The sequence below is a fragment of the Dermacentor andersoni genome, chromosome 5 (genome assembly GCF_023375885.2).
Source record: "Dermacentor andersoni chromosome 5, qqDerAnde1_hic_scaffold, whole genome shotgun sequence".
NCBI lineage: Eukaryota > Metazoa > Arthropoda > Arachnida > Ixodida > Ixodidae > Dermacentor > Dermacentor andersoni.
The window spans coordinates 13,479,505-13,502,798 of record NC_092818.1 but is presented as its reverse complement, the minus strand read 5'-3'; the positions used below and the strand labels follow the sequence as shown (position 1 = coordinate 13,502,798).

The 23,294-nt window shown below is 47.3% G+C and overlaps 1 protein-coding gene across 2 annotated transcripts in view; it reads right to left on the bottom strand.

The window, feature by feature from the left end:
• LOC126529843 (cell adhesion molecule Dscam1-like) overlaps window positions 1-23,294 on the bottom strand; it is a 1,068,543-nt gene that overhangs the window by 606,108 nt on the left and 439,141 nt on the right. For both annotated transcript variants that reach the window (XM_055070116.2, XM_055070117.2), the window contains exons 10-13: window positions 11,368-11,519; window positions 6,905-7,028; window positions 5,235-5,645; window positions 1,188-1,349 (exon numbers count right to left, since the gene is read on the bottom strand). In XM_055070116.2, coding sequence (XP_054926091.1) covers window positions 1,188-1,349; window positions 5,235-5,645; window positions 6,905-7,028; window positions 11,368-11,519 — 849 coding nt within the window. The remainder of the gene's footprint in view (window positions 1-1,187; window positions 1,350-5,234; window positions 5,646-6,904; window positions 7,029-11,367; window positions 11,520-23,294) is intronic.

Sequence of the window (23,294 nt, the reverse complement as noted above, 5' to 3'; positions counted from 1 at the left end):
AACATGTTTTTATGCGGCTCAACTAGTGTAACATCGTTCACCGTTTGCTCCGTAGTTAACTGGGTGGATCAGCAAGAAAAAAAGAAAACATTTTCAAAGAATACGCTTGTATCAAATTCCGTCTCTCGAGAAGGAGCTTCAAGTGGCTGAAATGGCTGCCAGTCGTACGTGTTCTGGCACCATGTCATCATCATTTATTGGTCCTTAAAGACCCCTGGAAGGGGCATTACATAAGGGGGGGGGGGGGGGAACATTGCAACTAAGGTCACTACATTGCTATCGGAGTAAAACTAATTGTTTGCAACAACCTTCGTTCTGTTTGTACGAAATAGTTCCTTGATACATCTTCTTTTCCCCTCATCCTTTCTACACTTCCCCCCTCTCCTTTACTTTACTTTACTGTTGCTATTTTTATACTTGTTAGTGCTTAATTAAAGGGTTTTTGTACTTTTTCTTTTGTATATATCCTTCTGATCACTAATTGTGACAATGTTTGACAGTGACAACGTAGGTCACTGTCAAACATTGTCACAATTAGTGATCAGAAGGATATATACAGAAGAAAAAGTACAAAAACCCTTTAATTAAGTACTAACAAGTATAAAAATAGCAACAGTAAAGTAAACCGAGGCAAACAGAAGCAGGCAAGAATTTTCACATCATGTTTTCAAATAGGATGTCGGTAACTGCCGGAACTTATATGGATCGCGTTCTATTACAATATAGTCTGGTAATGAACTTCATTCTCCAGTTGCAATTGCTATTGCAATTGGACACTGATGTCGCCACATCAGTGTCCAAAATAGTAAACTTTTTACCAATTAACTGTAAACAAAGTTATGCGGCAGCTTCGCAGTCCTTGACGTAATTGTTTATTATCCGTGATTTCACCAGTATACGTTTATATTGTATGGCCTTCGTAGAGCCGTTTATATTGTAGCCTTTGCCTATAACTGATATTAGAATGTGCCTGGTACATTTCCTCCACATTAATTTGCGACTAACCGAGGACAGTCACACTCTGAACAATCGCTGCAAAGTGATAAATCATACAATTTGCGCATAGCTTATAGGTGATGGAGTTGCAATTGTAAAGAGAAGGGTCGCTTTGGCAAATGCTTGTTGCCTAGCACTGTAACGCATAACGCACTGCACACTCTATGGAGCTGTCATTGAACGTCTCTCACCGCGCACATTAACTTCCACTGTGCCGTTGGCGCTCTCTCCTTGAGTTCCCGTAACGTGACATGTATAGGTGCCGTTGTCTTCATACTGTCGCACTTCGCTGATGACAAGGCTGCCGTCCCGGAGCACTTCTTGCCGCTTACTTGACGGGAGGTGGATTCCGCCTGCACAAAAGACATCAGGAAACCGTTACATCCAGTCTTAGTTGACGCGAATGCACGTAACCTACGTATGGACTGGATACACGACTATTTATATATTTAGTTATCGATTTATTACCTTGTGCTCAGATTACGTATGGCCGCTCCAGAATTGAGTGGGTTGCTCAGTGTTCGAAACGCGATACCAGGAACACATGGCTACGGGCGTTTTTGCCCCATTGGAGGACGCTGGGGGAAACCGAGATGACGCATTGTTGTATAGGTATTCTATTAAAAGCGTGAGACTTTGTGCCTCATTAAGACTACATTTTGCCCCTAGCGAATGGCCAGCACTCTCCCGTGATGCAGAAAGCACTGGCCGGGAGAAGGTCTTATCATCATATTTCAGTCAATGTCTACTCTACATAATAAATATATGCGCGAAATTTCAGGACAATAAATTCAGTTCCATGACAAGAAATACATTCGAGCTAGCTTTCGCTACGATAAAGGTCGGCATAAGGTTGCAGTCATCGCTTTTATTAAAAAAGTGAAAGCGGCGAGTCCCTGTGCGGCATGCAGCAATCATCTTGTTGTAAGAGCGGCTGTTGTCATGTATGTCTGGCGCCGCGACGCCAGTCAACTGGAAACGCCTATACGTAAGACAAGTATGAGGAATACGGTAGCTGGTTTCTACGAAAAGGTGCCACCGACACTGGCTTGAGATGATCCTTGGGGAGTGCGCCTGACATGTCAGTAAGAGGTCAATTCAGCTGAGCGTTATTATGAAAGGAGTTTAAACCGAAAATGACAAAGGGTTAGGCAAAAGAGACGTGAAAGGTTAACCACAGTAAGCGTCCGGATGGCTACTTAGCACTAGAGAGGGGGGAGGGGAAGCGTAGAAAGGATGAGGAGAAAAGAAGATGTATCAAGGAAATAATTCGTACAAACAGAACGAAGGTTGTTGCAAACAATTAGTTTTACTCCGATAGCAATAATGCACACTACACGCGCATTTCTGCCATCGGCGTCGCCGTCGCCATGTGGTTCCGTGTGATTGAAAGCGTATGAGGATGAACCGGCGAACGCGGTTCAATCTCGCATGCGCGACCCAGAAACGTGGCCCGGATGCGTGGCCTCTCCTATCGCGCGCGAGGCAGGGGGGTCAGGCGAGGGAGGTGGGGCGTTCTTTTCCGGCAGCTCCTATATTAATGTCCTCCTCGCCCGCTGCTCCATACAAAGGGGAGACAACTGCGGCGTCTTCTATGGCGTTGGTCGCGCGAATCGTGGATGGCGTAGTAGACGCCTTTGGCGGACGTTGTAGGGACGCGTTGCCGGTGCTCGTGTGTCTAGAAAGCAATTGCCACGGGGCCAAAGTGCGCGCCAGCGTGGGCCTCATTTTCAATGTGGTCCACGATGTTTGCAGAGTGCGCGTAGTGCCGGTAGCTTCGTATGCGCTGTGCTTTCGACGTTTCGTTCCTGTTAACGCAAGAGATGCATAAAGGCCAATTCGCTTGCTGCTGCCGCGATTCCTTACTCCATAATTTTCGAGGCGAGTTTTCCAGCTCATCTAGCGAGATGTGTTCATGTTTACCTGTGCGCGCGTGACACCGTGCTGGGTAATTTAGTTAAAACGCGTTGATGGAGTAGTTGGTCTGAATTTATGATAGAATCTACCAGCGCGAGTGAACAACTACGTAGAAAGAAGACCACAAAGACAGCGCTGTCTCTGTGTGTCTGCTTCTATCTACGTCCTCTTGAGTCACGCTTACACATTCTATCAATGCTAATTTAGTTAGTAAGTGCAAACGTCCCATATGATTTTCACACGCAGCAACTCTTTAAACAATTTAAGGTTATAAATGTCCATGATTTTTATAGTTATCGTTTACTCCAGACATACTGCTCGGCCACAAAAAAGAACGACTCTTCTTACAGCGAGATTTCAGAATTAAGCGAAAATATTGCCGTGTACATTACGCGTCACCACAATATTTGGCACATACCTACTCCTCAAAACAACTATGCGAAACAATCAATCGCTTTTACTCTTCCAGCTCTGCTCAATAATCTTGCCAACAAATCTGTAGATGTGTCACAGTTGTCCAAAAAAACAATGCGAGATCAGTTCCTGTGAACTATGATGCATTTATTTATCTATTTTCATATATTTTGCTCTATAATGTTAAGCCTTTGTTTGTATTTTGCAAAATGCTTATGTTCAGTTGTGCAATCATTGTCCGTGCATCTGTATGAAAGCAGTCATTTGTATGAAAATTGTCTCAGAACTTCTACTGCTGCTGCTGCTGTGTAAAGGGGCAGCCACCGCGTCAAGCTACTAATCTCAGTAGCTTTTTGTGGCTACTCCTTCCTTGTGTATTTGTTCAAGGAGAATAAAAATTCAATTCAATTCAATCCTTACTTCGTACAGCTATCTACTAATTTGCTATTGCAATCGCTTTTCTTTTTACAATTTCTTTTATACACTCGCGATTTTTTACGCATCAGTGATCTTAAAGCAACTCCGGCTAAAGTTGGCTTGCACCAGAATCCGAGAAATTTATATAACTATTCCGCGTAACGAAAGAGGTAGAAGGCTCGCTGTGTATAGATTCTACAGACGACGCACTTGACTGAAAGGAATAGTTGGAATGGCTAAAACGTCTGCAGTGATCCACAACTTTTGGGACGTGATTATTGAGAGTGGGCTCAACGACCGTACATCTTCTATCGTAGACGCGAGAACATCTGATGAAGGATATTATTCTTGTGACATGCCTGGTTATACAAAAGTTCCCAGCATGACTCTTTACCAACGTTGCGAAGTAAAATATGTGAGTATGAGTTGCCATTCATGTATTAAAGGCCGCATTTCTTGCTCAAATGATCTCTTCATGCATATCTGGCATTGGATATTTTCAGTTATTTTTAAAAGTTGTTGTTTATAGCATTGAAAATATTAACACAATTAGCTTCTTATTTATTTATTTATTTATTTATTTATTTATTTATTTATTGAAGGTATATCAAGGACCCTTTACACAGGATTTTATATGAGGGGTGACCGAAGTTGATGTTTACAAAGAGAAACTCAACGGCGGCTTGGCACTGAACAGGGTTGACGTGAAGGACGACGCCTGAGGGAAAATTGTTGCTGTCGATGACTGTTTTGATGAAGAACGACTGAAGGTGTGTGACGGTGTGGCTTTCTTAGGATACATAACGTATACTTCACGTACTTTCTGATCCCTGTCTATTTAAGTCTCTAACCTATTTAAGAAATGTGCTTTTGTGTGCATGGTAATTGTGAGTACGGTAGTTGACCTATTAAAGAGTCTTAGAGAAATTTACTTTTGTGTGCAAGGTAATTGTGAGCACAGTAATTACGGCAAGATGCAGGCTTACACCCACACTCTGCTTTGTTACGGTAATTAAGCATGAGCTAATTAGACTGAAGTGAATGCGAGTGTGTCGTGGTTCATTGTACTAAAGAAATGAATGGGTGTGTATGTGTGGCGTATGCATGGATAAGCAGGTTGTGTCCTGACTTGGTAATTCGCCTTAGAGAAATGTACTGACACATACATGGCCATTCTGAGCATGCTAATTAGGAAAGGTAACTTTTGACCAATAGCCAAGGGCTTATGGCGAAAGGCGTCGAATCAGAAATAACTATTGTTGCTTTGTTCGGTGCAATCATGCATAATCAGTGCCTACGCGTCATATCAGATGGGGCGCCATCGCGGTGTTCATGACGTCGCGTGACGGACAGGCGAGGTGGGGGTGGTTCAAAAACGTTTTTGACCTGTCGAGGAAGGCTGATCGCATAATTAGAATAGAAAAGTTTGGAATAGCTTTACGTTATAGCGCCCCTGCTTCAGAAATTGCACCAAGAAACAGCACTCGCACCTCGGCTCCAAGAGACCACCTCGATCGGATAGCCGGAGTAGCGGCAGTCGAGTGCCAGCTTCTCTCCGGCTACGGCGCTTACGGGAGCCATGGGCCTCACGCGGGGCGGGCCGACCACGTTGAGCCGGGCGGCGTGCTCCACCGTGCCGGCGCCATTGGATGCCCGGCAAGTGTACAAACCACCGTCGTCGGACCGCACGGCGCTGATGTTGACGAAACTGGACACATGACCAGGAAGCGCCATCACCGACGGAGGCACGGTCCTACCCCTGACGTCCGGCAGAGGCGCTCCGTCTAGTGCCCACGAAATGCGAGGCAGTGGGCTGCCCGTCGCCGAGCACTGGAGCGACACCCCACGGCCAGGCTCGGCAGACTGCTCCGCGAAGACTGACAAGAATGTGGGAGCCGAGACTGTGTGAGAGACAGGTGAGGGAGTGTGAAGGTTTATTTTCTTGCTAGAAATGTAATTGATTTGATTGATTTTTTTATTGGCCTAACTTCTTTGTTCCAACACTCTTTTCCACCAGTACCTCAGCCTCCTCTTGCATAATACTGCTGCTGATGATGACTTGTTGACACCCTTTTGAAACGGCGCGGCGACAAATAGTCACCTAGCCTGCTAGAGTTAATCAGGTATGCAATACATGCTTTTCATTCTAGCATGCATACATACATCTCCTTAACCTTCCTTCTCCTCCTCAAAACTTCTTTAACTGCCTTGTACCTTGTACCTTGTACTACCTTGTCTGTAACGGATCCGGTCGTATCAATATCTTCCCTGCTTTCTTCCACCGATACTCCGAACGTTCCTTTTATGGTATCAGTCGAGAAAGGCCACACAGTGACAAACGGGTGAGTTATTTTTGGCGGCATATGTTGAGAAATTGCTAGGTTATATATAGTTAGGTGTTTCAGAAAGCACGAGTGAAAAGCGCTAAAATTCAAACGCAACAATAGACATGCGATGAGAAGCAAACGACTCGCAAAATGTGCATTTAACCAATGTATACTTACGTGTACGCCGTTGTTACACTCCTACATAATTTAAACCTATTTTCACTTATGTCCTTTGTTTATAGTGAAAGACATGTTCTTCCACAATCACGTTTCAAAAACGCATCTCCTTCGCACCGGTTGAACAAACAAAGGCTTAAATGTGGCATCAAGGTGTTGTCCAAGATACTTGTCTGAAAAGGCCGTGTTTCTTCTTTAACATACTTGCTGCACTTTTAGTGAGTGTCAAGGAGTAAGTGCGGCTCTGTGCTTCCACAAATAACAAACGCGTGGTTTAAAATGACTGTGATTTAGACATGCTTGCGATGGGTAGAGATTAAGCGTCAAATAAAAAAAATAGATAGGTACTACTCTAGAGCATGTGAATGTAATTGTTGATAGAAGTCCACATTAAAGATGAATAGCAAGAAGTTTTTTATCGGGTACTACGGTTAAACGTTCATAGGACGAAAGTAGTTCACCACTCTCTTTCATTATTTGAAAAATCATGCACCTATTTTATTGAGTTAACTAGATTTCTTCGAATAAATGTTACGAAGTAGCGCCAGCGCGACTGCAAATTGGCAAACGACGGATCGCGGTTCGCAGTGCATGGCATGTAAGGCGGACACAGCACAATGCCACTCGAAGTAGCGGGAAAGACGTCGCGGACTTACAGCCAAGTTTGAGTCGTGCTGCGCCCTGGGCGGAGTCGCGCTCGTTGCGCACAAGGCACTGGTAGATGCCGGCGTCCTTCCTCGACACGGGCTGTATCACCAGAGAGCGGCCATCCGGAGAGACCTGAAATTACCGCCAGAGCTAGCCTGAATAACATTTAGTTGATAAGGCGATATTACCGAATAGGTGCGACGACCAGTGTTAACGAGTAACTTATACAGCAATATTATACAAGGATGGAAAGAAAAATAGGACACAGCGCAGATAGGACAACGTTTCGTCCCAACATTCTTGCAGCCCTTCTTACAAACGCTACAGTTTCCTTTGAGTCATGACCCCAATGAACAGATGGCATATTAAATTAGACGTACGCACCACCAAGCTTTCGAGAACGGCCCATTATATTATATTTCAGTGGCTACCGATCCAGTGTGGAATTGCCGGCACTTACAGGGCCGATGAAAGAGTACGTTTGGCTCAAAAGCAAGCACAGTGCGTACCAAACCGTTACTGAGGACCGATGCAGCTCGAAAACTTATTTTCACGTAGCATTACACTTCGAAATTAGGATTCGCTGGATTTTGCTAACTCTCGATAATATTCATCTTACCCTGGCATGCTACTTGACCTGCCACTCAGATTGTCCGGTCGTGCAGCAACTTTAGTGTACCGCCTATGAGTGTCGCATTCATGAACGCTCATATTTCTAATCAGAATGGCCAACGATGCCGTATATGACTCTTGCGGACGGGATGAGAACACAGAACACAGTAGGTGCCACTGTCCAGCCTACAACTCTTAATGAGGTGTTCTGTGTTTGAATCTTAACCGCTTAGACGACAGACCACTCTCGGAAGCTAAGGTCTTGGGACCCTGGTCGAAGACCTCTAGTTTGCATAAGGTCACCAAAGGGCTAATGCTACTTTTTTTAGAAATATATGGACTAGATGAGCGTTCGAGAGTGAACACTCATGAGTGAACATATACGTGAGTGAACATTAATCTGCGAATGTGCACACAATGACTCTGCTTGTCTCCTTAATTTTTTCCCTTTCCATGTGTGGTGGCCAACCGGGCGAGACCCTAAGTCAATCTCCCTGCCGTTCCTTCTTGTCCCTGGTTTCCTTCCGTGTCCTGCACAGTACCTTACCTGTTCTGAGTGAATCAACTAATACGCGGTGAAATACTTCTTCGACATAAGAACAGTGACACCCCTGTCAAGCGGGCAAGTGCACTTACGGAGAGTGTCACTCGGTATAAGTGCACTTTCCCATATCTAAAGATCGCAAGCAGAGTGTACGCGCAGAAGAGTGCACTTTGGTCGGAGTGCGTTCACGGAACGCACTTTGCTGGTCGAGTGCGTAGCCTCGCCGCCAGCGGTTTAAACGGTAGAAAATGTAATGCACAAAAAAGTACACAGAAGTTAATTTTAGTTGTTGAACAGCTTTTAAGAAAATAATAAGAAAAGAACTCGCTCATATTCTGTTCTAGGAGGGTCCAATGCCGCCTCGTCGCACGCCGCTATGTTGTTCTGATTTGGCTAGGCATTTGTCTTGGCCGGCATTGACATGCAACACTCTTATAATAAAAATATTTTCGTTTTTTATTGAGAAAGAATATATAAAGTTTCTTTTCATTTATAATACAACGTGAAACAAACACTTTTTAAAAGCCTTTTCTTTTGAATCTACATCTTCAAAAAACTTGCTTTTAGTCTGTCGCCATTTTTTTCTTTAGTGCAAGTACGCTGTGTTTTTCTGTTTAGCACCGCGTACCCTAAATTGTCACTCAAGGTCCCGAAGCGCACTCCCCTTAAGTGCACTTAACTTGCCCGCTTGATAGAGGTACTAGTTGCGTTTCCATGCTGCCACGTATGTACTGACAATCTCGAATTATTGTCGTGAAATTAGTTCAAAGGGGGCATAATCCCTGTGGGTTGAAAACGTTCCAAACGGTATTGCGTTCACATCAGTAGCGTATAGCGAATGCTACATTAATACAGGAACTTGGGATGATCATCTTTCCTAATAAGCATCTGGCTTATTCGCGCCGGCGTTTCGCACAGATGTATCGCGCACCGATATATTTCAGGCCCCGATTAGATGCAGCATTCATTTACGTAAAATAAATTAAAATCAATTTCAGAATTACATGAAAAATAAATACTGTGGCAGCAAATTTAACGGCACAAGCTTATTAATTAATTTGCTTACTTATTGACAGCACCTGAAGTGGCCTTCCTGGAGCGGTTCCTGTTCAAAACGCGAAACTCTTGTAGATCTATCGCTTTCACGGCAAACATTTTGTCCTCTCAATAGTGACAGAGCATCGTTACTTTCACTGAGTAAATTACTTTTTCGTTAGACAGCAGTTCAAAGCTAGAAACTGAGTATACTGAGCCTGTCCGTCTGTGTGTCCTTTTTGCAACGTCAAAATCGTCAATCTATCGTCATTAGTCTGGCATTATCTCTCCTGGCACTTAAGCCAACAGCCTCCGTAGCAGAAAGAAAAAGAAAAAATTTGCCCGCAAACGGCAATTAATTGCCCCGCTGCAGACAACCCACCCCTTAGCAAACTCTCTTACCTGGCAAGGCTCTTAAGGCACAAAAAGATAGCATTGAGCCCAGCCCTGTTTTTCGTAATCAGAAAATGAGTGACAACAGAAGGCTTGAATGCATATAGTTTACTCGTAAGTATTTCTAAAGCACACATACCTTCTAAAAAAAAGAAGGTATCGTACGCAGCGCTACCATTACTTCCTCACGTTAGGTGTTGCCTTAAGTGTGGCATACGAACATCAGTAAACCGCGACGGAGGTAGGCAAATTAGGGCTTGTTCACTTATAGAGAATTTTTACACCACCGACACCATGATTCGAACCTATGTTCTTGCGTCAATCTGCACTTGGGAGCAGGACTCACTAACCACTGCACGATTGTAGAACAGTCGTTCTTTGTATCTAGTGCAAAGTTCTACGTCTGAAAGAAACTCTGAGAGTTGTGATATCTGGGCCTACATTTCAGTGCACACAACCGAGAATACCATTGCGGACGACGTGAACGCTGTGTCAATGGCAAGGAAGTTGTTTACCAGAAGATGGCAGTGCGAGCTGTGTATAAACATCCGATAGGTCCCTCCTATATGTGTATAGCCTCCTATGTATCCAGCGCAAGAGAAATCACTGAAGTGTGCTGATTATTCTTGGTGACACCTATTTATTTTTATTTGTAATACGATAGAAACAGACAAGCGTAACAGTTGAGCTACACTTGAGTACTTGAGTGCGAACAATCCATTGGGCATAGATGGAAGCACCACCAGGACAACACGTCTTACACCCACTGTGTCCCTTGTCGTGAAGAAAAAGAAATAACGATCGCACGATAGCTCAGATTCAAAAGCATTCTATCACGTCTGGCTGTTATGGTATTGTTGCATGTTTCAGTGTCAAGTGCAAAGATACCGCAGCAACGTTTATGACTACAAATTTCAGTGGCCATTTAACGTGAACCGCGTATTTTATGGCCGTGAATGGCAAGTCAAGGCGATTATACTATTGAATTCCCACTTTAGGTTCTATGTTTTCAGATATAAACTAATGACCAAGTACAGACAACGTCGAGAAGCTTTTCTAATGTAGCGACCTTGTCATACCTGTCGATTGGCAAAATTTAGCGTACGAAACTTTGTTGTATACAAGGACATGCCTTATGTCTCTCGTCCACGCTTTGGATCTTCCTCGAGTTCAGTTCGACTCTTCTGAGAGCAGGCACTTCGTTTTGAAATGTTCGCTAGGGAGAGAGAGAGGTATTTATCATGATAGAAAAGCTGAGAGGTCAGCCTGAATCAATGTTCTGAACTGCTACTCGGCGTTTAGGGAAGGGGAAAGGGTGTAGAATGAAAGAATAAAGATGACGTTCATTATGAGAATGAAGATGGTGGTGAGAATCTTGCACGCTCCAAGACTCTTCAAAATCTCTTGTCCACTCTCATACAAAAATTTGTTGAGAGCCTTCACACTATCAGGCTGATTACGAGGATCAAGAGAAGGTACCAATATAGTCTTTCTTGCAAGCTGCGACGAACCAAATGCATATAAGTGCAGTATACTTGAGAAGTGGTGGTAAATTACCGAAGCACGAAAAGTACAGTAGAGCAGCGTACAGGGCCACTTCATTAGATGTAACATGGCTATATGCAGCTGCTACCCGGAAACATGAACTCCAGCGCATTACGACGAGGTTTGCCCCGCCTACGCTGCCTTCTAGTATTTCGGCCTGCCGCCCTAAGCGCTGGCAAAATAAATCCCCACGTCAGGATAAATGAGCGACAGCAATAAAACAATATCACACAGTTCGCGGTGCAATATGGTGATGTGTCACTGCTCGCGTTTATGAGGGATTATGGGTGATAGTAGAAGATTTGTGACTGTTTGCTCCTTTTGGATGGTGCAATTTCCTACCTGGACACCGGTGTCCCCTGGGCGCAGAGCCTTGCCGTCTTTGATCCACACCATTGTGGACACAGGATTTCCGGATGGAATGCAGTTGAAGGCAGCGGTGCCGCCAAAGTCTACCGTCTGGCGGTCCGGATGAACCACCACTGAAAGGGGCGCTAGCAAAAAAAAAAAAAAAAAGAAAGAGTGGAAGCAGCGTCAAGAAATCTGTTCAATATCGCTACCTTTCGTGGCAATGGCTAGAAATCAGAATAGACGTTATTGTCGTCGATGTTTTTACTTTAAGGATGCAAAAAGAAACAAAATTAGGTTTTATGTTTCTTTTGTATTGGTTTCACAGTAATGGTACCCCAGTAATGCGCTCTAACGTGACCAATTTCAATAAGCTGAAAGTATATTGTGAAGCAGCACGCAGGTATCCGCGGAGGTACACGTTTGTCGATTACAAATAAAAAATACGATCAGGGCACAAGTTTTGGCGTGTTTAGGCCAAGTATGAGTGAGGACATTAGTTGAGAATATGCAAAATTAAGGTTGAAGAATATTAAGCAGAAGACAACAAAAGTAATGTTTAATAGTGCGGCAAGAGAACAAGAATTAATGGTCCGCCGTGAACCTTTAGAGCCTATGAAAGAGTACGTTATCTAGGTCAATTACTCACAGTGGACCGTGACCTTGAGAAGCAAACTTAAAGAAAAATAAGAATAGCTTGAACAACACACGGCAGGCTTTACCCAATCATGACTGGGAGCTGACCATTACTCTTAAAAAAGGTGCAATATCATTGCATTCTAACGGTGCTAACATATGGGGCAGACGCTTGTAGATTAACAATGAAGCTTGGGAAGAAGTTGAGGAACCTTGTAACGAGCGATGAAATGAAAAATGTGGGGCGTAACCTTAAGGTACACGAACATAGCGGTGTGAATTAGAGAGGGAATGGAGGTAGCCGATATTCTAGTCGCTGTTCAGAGGAAGAAACGTGGGCATGCCACGTATTGCGTAGGGCAGATGAAAATGGCGGACGGTACGTGAACAGTGGGGAGCGCGTGTCGTTTGCGTGTCCTTTGAAACTGTGTGAACTAATTTGACGCGCCTACGGAAGCCATAATACCCATTTGAAAATACTTTGAATGCGTGCCTCTGTACATTGAAATGATGCAATGCTCGACGGCAATCTTCCCGCCGACGAAGGATCGTACAAAAGGGTAGAAGCGCAGCTAAATCTCGACAATATGAGCTGGTAGTGATACCTGTGAAAAATCTGCGAGGGTGGCGATATCCGTTTGTTGGTTGGACATCATAGAATAGTGTCTGTATAGCGCAGCAAAACACGGACACAACAAGAAACAAACGGGCGAGGACAATCGCTTGGCTTCGTCCGTTCGTTTTTTTTTTTTTCGTATCCGTGTTTTGCTGCACTTTCCAGACACCATTGCATGATCCCGGTAACTGCCTACACCAATTAAACTATGGGCGTGACACACTTTAGAAAACGTGTACGACTCATTAGGTGCATGAAAACGAGCAGTGATTATGCGACGATGCGTCTGTCTGCTTCAGCGTTGTGCGCAGAGGCACGAGCCGCATGCATCGCTTCGATAGCAGTCATGGCGAAGCGCTTGACGAGTTGTCGGGGCTACCGTGCCTAGGGACGTGTTGTCTTCTTGCTGTTCACACTGTACTGATCTGGTGTCAAAACTAGCATTAATTTTAAAGCGATACCTTTAAGAGCTCATTACGCAGAGTGTCTACGCAAAGCGTCTTAGAGAAATGTACTTTTGTGTGCATGGTAATTGTGAGCCCGGTAATTAAGGTAAGATGCAGGCCTACACCCACACTCTGCTATGTTACGGTAATTAAGCATGAGCTAATTAGACTGAATGGAATGCGAGTGTGTGGTGGTTCATTGTACTTAAACAAATGAATGCGTGTGTATGTGTGGCGTATCGATAAGCAGGTTGTGTTCTGACTTGGTAATGTGTCTTACAGAAACGTACTGACACATACATGGCAATTCTGAGTATGCTACTTAGAAATGAGGTAATTCGACTGAAGTAAAAGCGTGTAGTGATTCATTGTGCTTCAAGCTCAATGCTGTGTACATATGTATGTGTTATGTATTGAGAAGAAGGCTGAGGTTCGAATATCTGGTTTCGTTAATGAATATCCATGGCATGTATGTATCGTATGTATGGAGTATGTATAGTATGTATGTAATCTGACCTCTGGTTACGTGGCAAATGTTTTCCTCTCTGTCTTTTCCATAGACTATAGTGCTTTAACCCTTCTCTTACAGAAAATCTTTTCGCCACACAAAGTTATATCTCGTCCCGCACCGACCATCAACACAAAATTGAAGTGCCATCTTGTCGAACTAATTTGTGCCATTCCTCCTTTTCGCGAAGAACAGCCATTGAATGGTATCGCCTTCGCGCCTCCACAGTCTCAATTTGTGACACCGCTAACTTCAAGATCGCCATTCAAAGTGCCGTATAGTCTGATTTTCTATTCTTGCCCTGTACTGTAAATATTGTATATTTTCACCACTAATTTCTGTTGTGCGTTACTGGGCCATGAGAGTATTATATAATTTGTGACGAAGAATATCGGCAGGCTAAAAAGCCCCATTGCCATCGCGTGGCTCATACCCAGTTCGTTCACTGGCTGCGCCCTAGCTGCCGCTGCCGCGTTGGCCGCTGCTTCTCTAGGACCCGAATAAACCCCCTTCACAATTGGTAGAGCTGCTGGGTACAACAGGAATTCTGGAACTTCGCAACCGGACACTGCAGCCTGTCTTCATTATGCCGCAAGAAGGACCACGCAACCACAACCCGCTGCCCCGGTGAATACCGTGGTCTGCCCCGGCCCGTTGCGTCAACGCGACCCACCCATCTTCAGCGGTACCGAAGACGATGACGTAGAAGACTGGCTCGCTGACTACGACCGGGTGAGCATCCACAACCACTGGGACGACATCAAAAAACTGAATTACCTATCGTATTATTTGAGCAGTGTCACCAGCGTGTGGCACCGCAACCATGAACGTGATCTCACGACGTGGACAGCCTTCAAAACTAACGTGACGGAGGTATTCGGGCGCCCCGCCGTTCGCAAGCTTCACGCCGAGCAACGTTTGCGCAGTCATGCGCAACAGTGCGGGGAGACATTTACAAGTTATATAGAAGATGTTGTCGACCTCTGCAACCGCGTCGACGTCACAATGGCTGATGCCGAGAAGATCCGCCATATCTTAATATGCATTGAAGACGACGCCTTCCAGATGCTTTTGGTGAAAAATCCGGCGACAGTCTCTGAACTCGTCAGTCTCTGCCAAAGCTTCGACGAACTCCGCAAACAACGCATAGCCACCCGCCAATCTCCTCCTCAGGCGACTTCAATGTCGAGCTTGGCTGTTTCCCCGGATAACACGTCGCTGCTGCTGCAGATCAAGGAGTTCGTCCGTGAAGAGGTGGCTCGTCGGCTTTCTCTGATTCCCCTTACACACGGCCAGTCGAATTCTCCGTTGGCGCCCGCTCTCCAATCTGTCATCAAGGAGCAGGTAGCCGACCACATTCCACCTTCTCCAGCAGGCTCCGGTTGCCGCTCCCCTGACGTACGCCGAAGTCGCTTGGAGGCCTGCACCACAGACCTACGGCCCCCTTCGCCCGCCTTTGCGCCCGCCCGTATCCACTCCAGTCCGGCCACTGGTGCAGTATGCACGACCACAAGATCATTGGCGCACGGAAGACAATCGTCCGATTTGTTTTTATTGTGGTCGTTCTGGACACGTAGCATGTCACTGTCGCCTGCTTACACCGAACGTCCCCAACAATGTGCGTCCATATGCGCCACGTTTCCAATAACGCCGCAAATATTCTGACACCTCTGAATCTCCTGCCGTCGAGACCGCATTCTCCGGTCGCCGTTCACCTTCTCCTCGCCGCCGCTCCCTTTCCCCCATGCACCGTCGGCGGAGCCCTCTGCGCCAGGAAAACTAAAAATCGTAGTTCAGGAGGTCCTCTATATCATAGAATTCATCGTGTTGCCATCTTCTTCACACGACGTCGTATTAGGTTGGGACTTTCTCTCCACACATCATGCGATAATTGACTACGCTCGCGCCGAAATCGAGCTGTTTCAGTTTTCGGGCGATATTATCACTCACCAGAGGGACCCTTGTCACAAAATCACCGTTTCTGAAGACACCGTTATACCTGCCTGGTCTTCCGCCCTTGTCAGTATCTCTTGTGACTCTGTAGATGACGGAACAGCACTCTTCGCTCCGTCTGAACTTTTAGTTCGCCGCCGTTCACTACCACTGCCGTTCGCCGTCCTCGAGTTCAAAACTGGCGCCTCTCTGATGTGCGTGTCAAACCCATCGGCCGAACCAATTACATTACGCCGCCGTGAAAGCCTTGGCAGAGCAGAACCCCTGGCCTCATCTTCAATATTTGGAACGACGGACGACTCCACTTATCTTGCCGCTCTCGAGGCATCGCCTCCTCCGTCACTGCCGCGTTCTTTTACGCCGGCTATTGCCAGTGACCTTACGTCGACGCAGCGCGATGAACTTCACTTGCTCGAAGGCTTCTCTTCGTCCTTTGACTGCCAAGCAACATCCCTCGGCCGCACAACGACTGTCTCGCACACCATCGACACTGGGAGCCATGCGCCCATTCGGCAGCGTCCCTACCGAGTATCGGCGACCGAAAGACGTGTTATCAATGGCCAGGTGAACGATATGCTGAAACGCGGTGTCATCCAGGCTTCTAGTAGTCCCTGGGCATCACCAGTCGTCCTAGTTGAAAAAAAAGATGGCACCATACGATTTTGCGTGGATTGTCGAAGGCTTAACAAGATTATTCGAAACGATGTATACCCGTTGCCACGTATCGACGACGCCCTTGACGGTTTGCAAGGTGCGGAGTTTTTTTCCTCCTTAGATCTCCGCTCTGGCTAGTGGCAGGTGCCCATGGCTGACGCTGACTGTTCTAAAACTGCGTTTGTAACACCAGACGGCTTGTATGAATTCACTGTAATGCCGTTCGGTCTGTGCAACGCGCCCGCCACTTTTGAACGCATGATGGACGGCATCCTGCGCGGCCTGAAGTGGCACACTTGTCTCTGCTACCTCGACGACGTTGTAGTCTTTTCCCCTGATTTTCCGACCCATCTTCGCCGTTTATATCAAGTTTTGACCTGTCTCCGGAATGCTGGGCTCCAGCTTAACTTAAAAGTGCCTGTTTGCAGCTCGAAAATTGACTATATTAGGCCATGTTGTCTCCAAAGAAGGCATCCTTCCTGAGCCTGCTAAACTTCTAGCCGTATCCGAATTCCCGAGGCCCACTAACTTAAAAGCACTACGCAGCTTCATTGGCCTATGCTCCTATTTTCGATGTTTCGTTCGCAATTTCGCTACTGTGATCGCACCACTAAACCAACTCCTACAAGGCGAGAATGAACTTTCTGCTTGGCCGGAAGCCTCCGATGATACCTTTACGACTCTTCGTCGCCTACTCACGTCTGCGCCGATCTTGCGCCATTTTGATACAAGCGTACCAACAGAACTTCACACTGACGCCAGTGGTGTCGGCCTTGGTGCCGTGCTCGCACAGCGTCAGAACCCTAATGCCGAATATGTGGTCGCTTATGCCAGTCGTACACTCACAAAAACTGAGGCCAGTTACTCAGTAACAGAAAGAGTGTGCCTGGCTATCGTATGGGCTCTTCAAAAATTTCGCCAATATCTCTATGGTCGACCCTTTGACGTGGTGACGGATCATCACGCTCTTTGCTGGTTGCCTAACCTCAAAGACCCGTCGGGCCGCCTCGCTCGGTGGGCCTTCCGAATTCAGGACTCTGATATGCGTGTCGGCTATCGCTCTGGACGCAGACACTCTGACGCCGATGCCCTCTCGCGCTTCCCAGCAGTACTTCTGCCTACAGACCTGATATCTCACCGCTTGACATCCTGGACATGGCCTCAGAGCAACGTAAAGACCCATGGATCGTCATGATATCCGACTTTTTGTCCAATCCTCCGGCAGCTTAGGCAGCTCGAGCGTTACGCCGACAGGCACAGCATTTCACCACCCGCGGCGGACTTTTGTACCGCCACAACTACCACAATGACGGCCGCACATGGCTCTTAGTTGTGCCCCGCCACCTTCGACAAGATTTATGCTCCGCTTTTCACTCTGATCCCCAGTGTGGTCACGGCGGAGTGTCGAAAACCTACACACGGCTTCGCCTACGATATTATTGGCGAGGGATGTACAACTTCGTCCACAAAGATGTACGCTCCTGCATTGCCTGCCAACACCGGAAATGTGTCCCGCATTTCTCCACCGCACCTCTCCAGCCGCTTCCCTGCCCAGCTCAGCCATTCGACCGTGTCGGCATTGATTTATACGGGCCTCATCCATTTACTGGCTCCGGCAACCGATGGATTGTTGTCGCCGTAGATCATTTGACACAATATGCCGAAACCGCCGCCTTGGCTGCCGCATCAGCAAAAGACGTCGCCTCATTCATTCTGAACAACTTTGTTCTCCGCCATGGCGCACCCCGTGAACTGCTGAGCGATCGGGGTCGCGTATTCCTCTCGGACTTCCTGCAGTCACCCCTGTCTGAATGCCAAATTATTCACCGCACTACTACTGCTTATCATCCACAAACCAATGGCCCAACAGAACGATTCAACAGAACTCTTGGTGACGTGCTATCAATGTATGTAGCGTCTGACCACTCCAACTGGGATCTTGTACTTCCATTCGTCACATACGCCTATAACACTGCCTCTCAAGCCACTACCGGATTCTCACCATTCTTTCTGCTGTACGGCCGCTATCCCTCCAGCACCATTGATGCAGTTCTCCCGTGCCGGCTGGACCCTGCTGATTGCTCACCTGTTTCTACGGTCGCTCAGTACGCCGAGAAATGCCGACAACTGGCCCGTTATTTGACGTCTGCTCAACAGTGCCGCCAAAAAGAGCGCCATGACCTCAGCCCTACCCCTCACCCCTTCCCTATAGACTCACTCGTGTGGCTTTGGGTACCGCCTGTTGCTGCCCCTGGCCTTTCGTCCAAGCTCCTCCCTAAGTACCACGGGCTCTACCGCGTGGTTGCGCAACCATCACGTGTTAATTACGTGGTCGAGCCCGTGTCACCATCTCCCGATCTGCGTCGTCGCGGACGAGAGACTGTCCACATTGAAGCCACATTACGATCCTCTCACCTCTTCCTAGATCGCCAGGATGGCTACTCTTCAATTCCGGGCGTGATTGTGACGAAGAAGATCGGCAGGCTAAAAAGCCCCGTTGCCATCGCGTGGCTCATACCCAGTTCGTTCACTGGCTGCGCCCTAGCTGCTGCTGCCGCTTTGGTCGCTGCTTCTCTAGGACCCGAATAAACCCCCTTTACGAATTAAATAAATAAATTAGTAAATTAATTAGAGGTGTTATGTGAGTGCTTGGATCCTACATTGAGTTTTAATTGTTTTCAGTGTGAATATAGAGAAGCATGTCACGTCATTATTTATATATGAGTGTGGCAGTAAAGATGGAGAGGATTAAATTGCCTTTGACCGAAACATATAAAGTAAACAGCCATGCGATGAGAATCAAATGGTGGTGTGAAGTAAACAATGTCATCGTGGTGAGAAGCAAGTGACTGCGTGAATTAAAAAACTCATGTGTGATGAGAAGCAGGTCGTTCTCTGCGTCGAGGGCATAATAAGCATGTCATGGTGAGAAAAGAGAGCATGACAAGCAGACAGGGACCCCTTAATGCATTCGCAGTTACAGGTTACAGTTGCAACAGTTTTAGAGTTGCAAGTTAACACCCGTGTGTCTTCCGTCTTCTTTCACCATTCTCATCTGATTATGCTCTTTAAGTTTTTAGTCATATCTTAGCCACACGCGCAAACAGCCACATTACTTAATTCTACCTCGTTCTACTCTTTTCTACCTCGGTTTTCAAATTTTTTGTTGCAGCGTATTGGAACTTCAAAGGAAATTGAAAGTATCGGTATGCCTTATTTATCGCCACCGGGAACAGGGAATATCAATGCCCGTGTAACTTCAGCGAGTGCGGTGGTTGGGGTTAACCTTGCTTAAATGAGTAACCACCGGTAAGTTTAACCGAAGTTAAGGCAACTCTTGTAACAAGGGTATTACAAAATAGGTGCCAAGGGAAGGTAAAGAAGTCGATGATGGCAGAGCATCAGGTCGTGTGATGTAATCAGTAAACTTGCAGGGATAACATTGAATCAGCTATCGCAAGACAAAGGCAATAGAAGATAGCTGAGAGAAGCCTTCGTCCTACAGTGGACATCAAGACAAGCAGATAATGGAAACGACAATTCCACGGCAGCCAATCAATGCCGGGCCATCAGTGGTCCATAAGAGTGTTGTATTCAACAGGCCGAGTCTTCACTGAATGCAAAAAAAAAAAAAACACTGCAATCAAGAATCTCAGTGCCATGCGTGCACCCTTCATTCCTCGGGTCTTTTGCGTTCTTCCTACCGCAACGAATACCGCTTTTTATGTCTGTCGCCCTGATGACTTAATCGTACTATGCTGAGTCAAAACGCTGAACTAATGACTGATTTTCTATGAGCAAGCTACATCGAAATTCAGTGCACTGAATAGCTGTGCTTCAAACGAAAACAGTGGGTAGGTCTTTTTCTACTTACACATTTTATATTTCAAGACAGCGGCCAGCTCTACAGTACAAGCACGGAATCTATATGAGCCACGCAATGCATATTGGATGTTTCAATGTGCGCATGGACGTTGTCATCCCATTTCAAAGTGAATATTTTTTTCCTGTTGTTTGCGCAATGCATTTATCCCACTTGTGAGCCATATTCTTACCCACACGCGGCGTCTTCACGGATAATGAGTAATGGTCATGTTGCACTCAGAGATGCAGCAATGATGAATGTCATGAGAAGCATGATTAAGTGTGTGACAAGTGACAGAGGCTAACACAGCGCGTAAAGTGACATAAACAACAGAAACAACAACGACAACAAAAGGATGCTTATTTTCGACCGCCTGTATAGATGTGTACGTGAAGGAAAACCAGACAGACGCGGGAGCCCGGTGCTACAAATTATATTTTCGTCGAGCCCGCTCAATCAGATGAAAGCCTGATTCCGCCGATTCCACTGCTCGCGCACCGTTACGTGCTGGGCGTGTCGTCGTAGTCTTTTGCGTCGGGACTTTTGTGGCACGTAGTTGTGCGCTACACTGCCTCCCTTCTAGCGAGGAAGCCGCGAGCTGAACGAATGGCGAAGCGCGGATGGCGGTAGTGCGGAACGCACGCGGCGAGTTCGACTGGGCTGGTCGGTAGGGAATGTGACAGAAGAAGTGGCCAAAGAGTCAGATTCCAAGTATACAGGCTTCAGACGCTCAAGGGAGACCGTATCTTTCCGGTCGCTGAAGAGCAATAGAAAAGTTTTACGTGCACGCTTGAGTACTTTGAACAGACCACCATACGTGGGCCGTAAGGGAGAACGCACCCCGTCGTGGCGCACAAAGACGTCCGTGCAGTTCTCGAGGCTAGGGTTGACGTATACACGCCGGGAAGAACGTCATTAATTCGCCAGGGACTAGTAGAGTGGTTCCAAACGTAAGCTCGGCGGCGCTAGTGGGAAAGTCACTGCGAAGAGCGGTGCGGATGCCAAACACAAAACAAGTAAGGCGCTCGATTCATAATGAAGAAAAAGTCGAAGCCATGAGTGCAGCCTTGAGATAGCAGTGAAAACATTAGTTGATCCCAATGGATATCGGATGGTAGTCTTAATATTATTACGATATCATCGAGCGATGCTCAAGAGACGAACCGCCGCGAGAACGACGAAGAAGTTGGTCGGTGCGCTTGGCGCGAGCGAGTGTCGGCCTGGCTGCCTGGCTCCAGTGTAAATAGCCTGTAAATAGCCTCTTCTGTCTGTGTCTTTCCACACGCAACATTCTGGTGGAGGTCAGCGATCCCCGTCCTCACTACGGAACTCCGAAGTTGTCGGCACACCGAGCTTGTCACCATGCCTCCCGGTGAGGCGCCCACCTCTGCAACGGCTTCGGCTTGTCCCACTGCTCCAATCGTCACGGTCGCCCCACATCGTGACCCAGGTGTGTTCTCTGGCCTGGAGGGACAGGATGTTGACAACTAGACTAAGCTACATGAACACGCCAGTGCTAATAACAGGTGGGACCCAATGATTATGCTCGCCACTGTCATCTTTTATCTCGGCGGCACCCCACGCATGTGCAACCAAACGCATGACGACGAGATAACCATTTGGGACAGTTTCAAAGAGAAGCTACGGGAACTGTTCGGCGACCCAATTGGGCGAAAGGCTGCCGCGAGAAAGGCTCTTGCGTCTCGTGTTCAGTCATCTACGGAGCCGTACGTTTTCTACATCCTCGACGTCTTGGCTCTATGCCGCAAAGCTAACGATGCTATGTCCGAAGCAGATAAAGTGTCACATGTTCTAAAAGGGATCGCCAACGACGCTTTCAATTTGCTTGTTTTCGGCAACGTCTCGACTATCGACGCCATCATCAAAGAATGCCGTCGCCTTGAACAAGCTAAGAGCCGCCGTATCACACACCACATCACGCGGCTACCCAACATTGCTGCTACGTCGACATGTCACGGTCGACCACGTCAGACCACCACCTGTGACGACGTCAGCCGTATTGTTCGCCGAGAACTCGAGGCCGTCTGTTCGCCAGATTTCTCCACGACGCCTCCCGATCCGCCAGCAACCACCATTGCGATGATTCAGGCCGTCGTCCGACAGGAATTTGAGAACATAGGTCTGAACTCCGTTTGTTCCACGTCTCAACCCAGTGTTCCCCAGTTCTCTAGCGGCCCTCCTCGTCCTCACCAGTCCTTTTCCGCCATATCTCCCCGCAACCCGTCCGATTGGCGTACCCCGGATGAGCGGCCGATCTGCTTCCACTGCTGTCGCATCGGCCACGTCGCTCGTCACTGCCGCAACCGATGGCCACCACCTGCTCGGACATACGCCGCCACTTATTCCGGCACCTTTGGACCTTCCGCTCCCTATACCACCCACCATGAAACCACTGCCGCTGATGCTCCTGCTCCGAACCTTCGCTACAGCCGCTCGCCCTCACCTCGACGCCATCAGTCTCGTTCGCATCAACCCCGTCGCTTCTCTTCGCCGCCTATCGCCTCCCAGATCCAGCCGGAAAACTAGGCACTGCGCCTTCTGGAGGTGAAGCTGCGTTGCCGACCCTGCCCTCAAATCATCCGCTCATGTTACCCAGGAACCGAAATCTTCTTGACGTTGACGTTGACGGCTATCCTGTCACGGCACTCGTCGATACAGGAGCACATCTTTCTATTATGAGTGCTGCCTTCCGACGACGACTGAACAAGCTCATCACCCCAGCGTCGGTACGCGTCGTTCGCGTTGCGGATGGCGGTACTGTGCCTATCATCGGCAAATGTAAGGTACGTGTCAGCATCGCCGGCCGCCGCCCTCCTGTCCTCTTCACCGTAATTGCTCATTGCCCCCACAACCTCATTCTCGGCCTCGATTTTCTCTCCGCACATTCTGCTCTTATTGACTGCTCTTCCAGTACCCTTCGCCTTGTGTTGCCGATGATCACAGAACCTTCTGACGCACCCCACTGCCGCTTACGTCCCGCCGGCTTTCTTCGCCTGCAGCCAAAGTCAATAGCCTACATTGAACTGTTGTCGTTGCCACCAGTTCCTGATAGGGAGTACCTCGTCACTCCTCTGCCCGACATTCCAATAAGGTATGACGTTACAGTGCCTCACAATATACTTAATATTACTGGGAACCGTACTCGTATGCCTGTTTGTAACTTTGGATTGGCAAAGCGAATTCTACCGCAAGGTATTTGCCTTGCCACCGTTGATTCTCTCG